Source organism: Mytilus edulis, chromosome 2, assembly GCF_963676685.1.
Source record: "Mytilus edulis chromosome 2, xbMytEdul2.2, whole genome shotgun sequence".
In the NCBI taxonomy this organism is placed as follows: domain Eukaryota; kingdom Metazoa; phylum Mollusca; class Bivalvia; order Mytilida; family Mytilidae; genus Mytilus; species Mytilus edulis.
Window position 1 is genome coordinate 44,547,774 of NC_092345.1, and position 9,366 is coordinate 44,557,139.

Here is a 9,366-nt window from a genome sequence, read left to right on the forward strand (position 1 = left end):
CAACTTATTTGTAGATATCAATTTGATAAACTTTTTGACATTTAATCATGTTAATGTTTCTCTCTGAGGGCATTTATCATATTTTCTGCAAAAATTAAAAAAAAAAATATTGGCAAAAATTGTCTTTCAAGGGCAATAACTCATATAAGAGCTTAAAAAAAATTGTCAATTTCAGTCATGTTAACTTATTTGTAGGTCTAACTTTGGTTTACATATTTGACATTTATGAGTACCTAACATAAGTTCTGCAAAATCTAACATTTTTGGTTCAAGGGCAATAACTCCCATAAGTGATCAGTTGACGATTGGTCATGATAGCCCATTTTTCAGCTTTTACTTTGTTCAATAGTAGTGCCACTATAAGTTTTTCTCTATCATACTCTTTGCGAAAAACTTTGAAAATTTAAATCAATTAAATGTGTTTCATGAACAATAACTCCTATAAGAAATCAATAAACAGTTTTGGTCATCTGACTTATTTGTATATGTCTTAAAACATAAAATCTGCTATATTTATTCATTGCAATATCAATATATCAATATCAAAATTTCCCCTTATATTCTGCAGTATTGACACTTTTTTCTTGCAATTAATTCATAATTCAAAGTTTGATAATTTTTCTTTTTTCTAATCCTTTAAATCAGTTTGATCTTGGGACATGATAAAATCAAATAAACAACATATTTGCAGACTTATATCAGTCATGTTAATTTTCAAGTGTTTCTGTTAAAGCAATCCTGGCACAAGTTATTATGAAAATTTGCACATCAGAAAACACCAGTCTGTGTCCACACTTGTCTATAAAATTTAACATAGGTTTGTGGATATATCTATAATCAATCCTTTTAATTATTTACACTTTTCAGAATATGAAATTCATAAATGTTTTTTAGAAGTCAAAATAACATTCAAATTAATTCCAAATTAATGATATATATCTACATGTATGTTTTTTTTATTATATGTTTGTTATTTCACACACTATAATATATAGCAGGAACATATTTAAAATTGAAAATCATTTTTTTACATAGTTTTAGATCACTAGAATCCAGAATATTCCAAGTCATAAAGTTTGGCTTTTAAAGTTTCTGGACTGTCCTTTTTATTTGAACATCCTAAATACATATGTCCTTCTGTAAACAAAGTAAGTCTACAAGGATATATAATTCCAATGTCATTCAGATTGTAATAGCCAATAAATTTCCCTTCAGAGTTCAATATGTGTAGTGTAGAAATTAACAAATCTGTAACTACAATATTATCTGCAGGAGTTGTAAGCAGGTCAGAGGGACTAAATGGTTTTTCTTCAGTGTTGATTGTGGGTTGACCAGTGTACACCTGTTTTATTTCTCCTTCTTTTCCTAATACCAAGAATCTACAATCAGAAAGTTTCCCATCCACAACACAGATATTGCCATTAATGGTGCTTGTAATTAATCTAGGCCATGTAAATAATGGTTCTTTGTTGCTGTCTTCTTCATATTTTTCCAAGCATCCACCATCCTGGCCCATCACTACCACAGCAGCCTTCGTTTCTCGTACTACACCTACTATAACTCTGTTATCTTTGGTTATATGAACACATATTGGTTGACTTTGTGATGTATATGGTCTCACATCATAATTGGATTCATCATGTTTGAGCCATACAGTGCTACTTTTTGTTTCACTGATAATTAACAGTTTTGTTTCATCTAAGGCTGCTACAACCAGGTTGGTGAATGCATTCATTGCTGCCATGTCACAAATAGTAAAACAGTTTGACTCTGACATAATCTTAATATTTTGATTATCAAATTTTATATGTTGCAACTTTTCAAGAATACCATCATAAATCCACAGAGTACCATCAGAACATCTGCAAATATTATGAACATTTCTTAATTGTGTGGTGAATTGTTTAGCAATTTTAAACTCAATTTTAGGATGTTGAATTTCCAAGTTTCCTCTATTTTCCATTGATCCAAAATTCACCATTGTAATTTTGTCTGGCAAGAATCTCCCCAATAATGAAAACTCAAGGTTTTCTTGTGGTGTAGCTCCACACAATGAAACAGCAAATTTATCAAACTCATCAAAGAATTTGACAAAATCTTTTGAAGTTGTAATACTTTTTACATTGTTACTCTCCCTCTGTAAGTTTTCTAAGGTTTTCTTAATCTTGCTTTGCTTTGCCCCGATTTCCTGGCTATTTAATTCCCATGTCTGCTCCAGATCTTTTACAAGATTATCAGCATGCTTATCAACTTCACACTTAAAAGCATCCCTGTGACTAAGGATATCTTGCTTGATTTTTCTAAATTTAGCATCTTCCTGATCTTTTATGTCCTGAACTTTGTCTAAAGTACTGGTCAAATTATGTATACTTTCATCTGATTTCTTCTGTCCACTTCTAGTTATCGTCTTTTTATCATTAAGCTCTTCTTCGTCAATAAAGGTGTGTCCATTGTGGACTTTGGTTACACATTTTAAACAGATGACTTGCTTACAAGTTTGACAGTATACACAGCAAGCCTGGTCTGGATGTTCTAGACATTTAACATCACTAAAGTTAAATGTATCCACTTCTTCTTCCTGTTCCAGCTCTTTAATGTCTCTAATCCTATGTTCAGTTGCATTTTTAAATCTAGCATGGACTTTATACTTGCATCGGCTGCACATTAAAAGTTGACAGTCCAAACATTTAAATTTTATTTTATTCCCACCATCACAAAGTTCACAACCTACTGGAATTTGTCCTCTTTGTAAAGACTTAGAGGAAGCCATTTTTGATGTCTGAAGTTAAAAACCCATATATTTATATCAAAACTTTTAATCAAATTATTTACACTTGTAGATATAATATGAAAGATAAAATATGAGATTATTTAGATATGACATGTGTAATGTACATTTAAAATAAAGATGGACAGTGTAATCTTGTTTATTTGCTGCATCATATAACTTTTTTTTATCAGGATAGGGGAAGCTAGTACACAAAAACATAATATTTATTTTTTAAATATTATCCTTTAAGGGCAATAACTCATAAAAATATGATTTGTATGTAATATTTGCTACTGTCGTATAAGCAACAATATTTTATCATTGTATTACAAAAATGTATTATTCTAATTTGCTACATATTTCAGCAACAATATCTGCTTAAAATTAACCAGAAAATTTGTTATAATTTTGACCGATATTTTTGCTCTTATTGCTTTAGTTTTTAAATTACAACCCATAATTTTGAGAAACAGCTGTTTTGTTTGTTATTGATAAAAAATCTTAGATAATTGTATCCTACATTCAATCAAAACATCAATTTATAAACTATACACACTATTTGCCAATTCGGGGACTGTTAGCTCACTATGTGGCTTTGCTCATTCTTGAGGATCGTAGGGCTAACTATAGTTAAAGTCTGTGTCATTTTGTCTCTTTTGAAGTTTTGTCTCATTGGCAATTATACCACTTCTTCTTTTTTTTTTAATGTAAACATTATTTATTAGAACACTAAAAATCCAGCAGCAATAGAGAGCGACAAATAATGTTTAAACAATAGATAATTCCAAAGTTTTTAGAAAGAAAAAAAATAGATTTAACCGAAATTTTCAAAAATCGTGCATAAACACTGATTTATTCACAAAAGATGGAACGATAAACTAGAGGTTCTAAAGAGCCTTTGTCGCTCACCTTGTGTATATTAAACAAAAGACACAAATTATAGACGAGAATTGAAATCATGATAAAATTATGTTTTGGTGATAATGATATGTTTGTCAATCTTACTTGACTGAACATTCTTCCTGTTTACAATTTTCTCTATTTATAATGAACTTGGCTCAGTAGTTTCAAAGGAAAATATTTTGTAAAAGTTTACAAAAATTTACATAATTTACGAAATTGTTTTAAAATTTACTATTAAGGGCAATAACTCCTTAAGGAGTCAATTGACTGTAGGCAAAGTTGACTTACTTGAACATCATTCCTACTTTGCTATACATAATTTTTGTTTACAGTTTATCACTATCCAAGATAATATTCAAGATAATAACCAAAAACTGCAAATTTTCTTCAAATTACTATTCAGGGACAGCAACCCAACCATGGGTTGCCTGATTTGTCTGAAAATTTCAGAGCAGATAGATCTTGACTTAAAGAAGACAACTGCCATATTTGCTCTAAATGCTTTGGTTTTAAAGATATAAGTCAAAAACTGCATTTTACCCCTGCATACTATTTTAGCCATGTTGGCAATCTTGGTTCGTCGGCGGGGTTATCGGACACATTTTTTAAACTAGATACCCTTATGAGGATGGTGGCCAAGTTTGGTCAAATTTGTCTATGTTGTTTCAGAGTAGAAGATTTTTTAAACGATTACTAAAATTTTAGAAAAATGGTTAAAAATTTACTATAAAGGGCAATCACTCCTTAAGGGGTCAACTGATAATTTTGGTCTTGTGGACTTATTTGTAGATCTTTCTATGCTGAATATTATTGCTGTTTACAGTTTATCTCTATCTATAATATTATTCAAGATAATAACCAAAAAATGCAAAATTTCCTTAAGATTACTAATTCAGGGGCAGCAACCCAACAATGCATTCTTCGATTTGTCTGAAAAGTTCAGGGAAGATAGATCTTGGTTGGTTGGCCGAGTCATATGACACATTTTTTAAACTAGATACCCCAATGATAATTGTGACCAAGTTTGGTTAAATTTGGTCCAGTAGTTTCAGAAAAGATTTTTGTAAAAGATTATGGACGACGGACGACGACGGACGACGGACGACGGACGCCAAGTGATGAGAAAAGCTGACTTGACCTTCAGGTCAGGTGAGCTAAAAAGGTAAGTTTGGAAACTGTCTGTCGAGCAAAAACCTAGTAAGGTCGACATTAAAATATAGACGTAGCACTAAGTATACAGCTGAGTGAGAAACAATTTTTCTTTTACCCGTTTATAAAGTGTAAAGATTAACAATTGAAGTTTTACTCTTTACACCAATTTCATTTTTTTCAATAGTTGCTTCGTAAATAACGATCATAACAAATGATTTATGTATCTTATCAGTGCACTTGTCAACCGTACAAAAAATATAACGCATCTATACTATTAAACGAGAAGACCTCATTTTTGGTGTCGCTTCTCTTCTTTCCAGAATAAATTAATCAACACGCCTCTGTGTCCTATAGGTACAGTGCATAGTCGCATTTGTCATCCATCCATATGATTATTCAAATTGAGTTATTTTAGGAGAAAAACGAGAAAAAAGGCATCCGGATATTGTCCCGTCATTGTACGAAATTTTAAGTCAGATTAGACTTCCGGTTTGCGTTTTTCTGTATACTTTGAACATACATATACTACGAATAAAGTGTATTTTCAGAATTTTATCTGCTATCATTTTCAAGTTTACTATCCACGGCGGTCACAGAGTTTATTAAATAGAGAGGGTCTGTATACTATATCAATGATCACCATGGATCGATTAGTAAACTTAGAATTGAAAGTGAATACGCTTTATTTATATAGTAATGAATGTTCATAATATACAGATAAGAGCTAAAATTATTCATGTGAACTTTTGATACTTTTTCTGAAATCCTCCAGTCATTAAATCTTTTACAAAATTCATTGATTACATAAAAAAAAAAAAGATGTGGTATGATTGCCATGTTTAGACAACTCTCCACAAGTGACCAGATATTAACAACTATAGGTCACCGTACGGCCTTCAACAAAGAGTAAAGCCCATACCGCATACTCAGCTTCAAAAGGCCCGAAATTACAATGTAAAACAATGCAAACGAGAAAACTAGCGGCCTTATTTACGTACAAAAAATGAACGAAAAACAAATATGTAACACATAAACAAACGACAACCACTGAATTGCAGGCTCCTTTATACTTAAATAAATGTTCATAACATACTAAATGTATGTTCATAATGAAATTGATAGAAAACCAAAAATTGGGAACTTTGGAAAAAAAACATTTTCCTGTCCCCAATAACCTATATGACTTATGATACTTTTGCTGAAATTCTCCAGTCATTTTGTATTTTACAAAATTCTTCCAACAACACTTTACATACTTTAAACTACGCTCTGAATGCCCGCGATTTCGCGGGTTTGTTCTAGTTATTATAAAATGTTAAAACATTCGACTCTAACACATTTATATAATATATCATTAATTTATTATTTGCATATGTTAAATGGCTTACCTTATCGGAGAAAGACACTTACAGAATCAAGATTCTGTCCTCGAACTTTCTGACTTATCTTCAACTTTAACATTTAAATTAAAATTACAACAAATATCAATATTATATCTGCCATTTTTAAAAACATGTCCTATTTTTGACAAAGCACAACAGAAAAATTGATATTACATGATCTGACTTTCAAAAGAAGTTAATGGAACGCTTAATTTAAAGGCCCATAACTGCACACTCTACATGAGCAGACGATTTTAATCATTTTAGTTATAAACATGTTGTTTACGTGTTTCTACATGAATGTATTCACAAATTTAAAATTGTCAATAGAAAAATCATTCGAATTTACAAATTCTTTAAAATATACGTTGTGTATATGTTCCAGACCATATGAGTATTTGGACCGTACGCGTACGGTCCGGACCGTATACGTATACTCGTATGGTCCGACCATACGCGTACGGTCGGACCGTATGAGTATACGCGTATGGTCCAGTACGAGCTGATTATACATGTTATTGGATCATATGAGTTAAATTTAAACAAACATTTATCACAATCTTTATTTCAAGTTTTACAAATTGTTATTATTAGAATTAGATGGATAAAATGATCAAACGAACAATTGAAATTAAATATTTGTTTAATTGTATATCTGAATCCTATTTTGGTACACTCGCCCAATGTGACACAAGTTACGTAATATTTTTTACATTATCATGTTTGCAGTTCATGTATGTTCCTTTGCATTTGCATTTTTTTTTGTAAAGTTGCTAAATATTCTAAAACAATTGTCCTCCCACATTATGTTTACTTTGATATCTTCAATTTCAGTGATCATAATTCAATTAATGTATTACAGATCGACATGCTAAATACAAGAGATTAACATATTTAAAATTACAATTAGCGTGAATTTTAAAAAAAGTTAAAATATAAAGTTTTTATTTCAATCAAAATTGAACTATTTTATATTAATTTGAGAGTCAAGTTATGTTGATCTTTTATATGCATCTGGTACGGGGCGCCGAATGGGACTCTTGTGGTTTTGTACTCAAAATTCAATTTTGTACGGACAAAAGTGACTTTTGTTCAACAAAAATAAGTTCAGTTTAACAAAATTTGTATCATACTACAAATTTAAAATTTTGTCATACAAAATTATCTATCAGCGGACAAAAGTCACTTTTGTCATGACAAAATTCATTTTTGTTACACAGACTTGAATTTTGTTACCTAATTTGAAAATTGGGCGACAAAAGTCAATTTTGTATTCAAATTAGTTTAGTTTGGTTTCTGTGAACTAATTTGCATACAAAATCGACTTTTGTTACACAAAATTGACAAAAGTGAATTTTGTCTCAACAAAATTGACAAAATTGACTTTTGTCTCAACAAAATTGACAAAATTGAATTTTGTCTCAACAAAATTGACAAAATTGACTTTTGTCTCAACAAAATTGACAAAATTGACTTTTGTGAGACAAAATTGACTTTTGTGAGACAAAATTGACAAAATTGACTTTTGTCTCAACAAAATTGACAAAATTGAATTTTGTCTCAACAAAATTGATTTTTGTCTCACGAAAGTCAATTTTGTCTCACGAAAGTCAATTTTGTCTCATAAAAGTCAATTTTTTTGTTACAAAATTGAATTTTGTCGTCACAAAAATGAATTTTGTCGTCACAAAATTGACTTTTGTCTCAACAAAATTGACAAAATTGACTTTTGTCTCAACAAAATTAACAAAATTGACTTTTGTCTCAACAAAATTAACAAAATTGACTTTTGTCTCAACAAAATTGATTTTTGTCTCAACAAAATTGACAGAATTGACTTTTGTCTCAACAAAATTAACAATATTGACTTTTGTCTCAACAAAATTGACAAAATTGAATTTTGTCTCACAAAAGTCAATTTTGTCTCACAAAAGTCAATTTTGTCTCACAAAAGTTAATTTTGTCTCACAAAAGTCAATTTTGTCTCACAAAATTGAATCTTACCTCACACAATTGACTTTTGTGATTTAATTTCCATATCAGGTAACAAAAGTCAATTTTGTATGCAAATATGTTTATATTTGCATACCTTTTAGACAAAATTGACTTTTGTCATGACAAATATGAATTTTGTCTACAAAAATGAATTTTGTCATGACAAAAATGAATTTTGTCTACACAAATGAATTTTGTCATCACAAAATTGAAGTTCTCACAAAACAAAAGTCTGTAACACATAGTTTTGTAAGACAAAAATGATTTTGTTATGACAGAATTGAATTTTGTACAAAACCACAAGAGTCCCATTCGGCGCCCCGTATCTGGGTCTAATAAACTTAACCAACTTCTTAATATAAGTCAGACCGTACGCGTACGGTCCGACCGTATGAGTATTTTGAAAAAGTACGCATACGGTCCAGACCGTACGCGTACGGTCCAAATACTCATACGGTCTGGAACATATATACTTCATTAATAAAGATTGAGCCTTTTGATAATGCACATAGATTTCCATGTTTATAAACATGGACGTCAAGTTGGTTACCTATTCCCTATTCCCTATTCGTTACCTATTCCCTATTCCCTATTCGTTACCTATTCGTTACCTATTCCCTATTCCCTATTCGTTACCTATTCGTTACCTATTCCCTATTCCCTATTCGTTACCTATTCGTTACCTATTCCCTATTCCCTATTCGTTACCTATTCCCTATTCCCTATTCGTTACCTATTCGTTACTTATTCCCTATTCCCTATCGTTACCTATGCGTTACTTATTCGATTTTTAATATCCTTCCCCCTTTTTAATTAATTATTATGTCACCCGATCGACAATGTACAATGTAGGAATAGGGAATAGGTAACCAACTTGACGTCCATGATATAAACAATATAATTTTTAGTCTGTGACATCACAAATCAATACACAAAAATATTCTTGTAAATGGTAAAACGTAGGGAAGACAACAATACTTGTTCTGAAGACCGAGAACTCGATCACATTTCGTCTGGTGTTAATAGTTATCAAAAGTACCAGGTTTATAATTTAGTACGCCAGACGCGCGTTTCGTCTACATAAGACTCATCAGTGACGCTCATATCAAAATATTTATAAAGCCCAACAAGTACAAAGTTGAAGAGCATTGAGGATCCAAAATT

The 9,366-nt window shown here is 30.8% G+C and overlaps 1 protein-coding gene across 1 annotated transcript; it reads right to left on the minus strand.

The window, feature by feature from the left end:
- Positions 1-1,045: 1,045 nt before the first annotated feature.
- LOC139510861 (uncharacterized) lies at positions 1,046-2,795 on the minus strand. The gene has a single exon (XM_071297402.1). The coding sequence runs from the start codon at positions 2,768-2,770 to the stop codon at positions 1,046-1,048; it is 1,725 nt and encodes a 574-aa protein (XP_071153503.1). The 5' UTR covers positions 2,771-2,795.
- Positions 2,796-9,366: the final 6,571 nt, after the last annotated feature.

Bases quoted from the DNA above. Each gene is read 5' to 3' on its own strand.
- LOC139510861 (XM_071297402.1), bottom strand. From the start codon at position 2,770: ATGGCTTCCTCTAAGTCTTTACAAAGAGGACAAATTCCAGTAGGTTGT.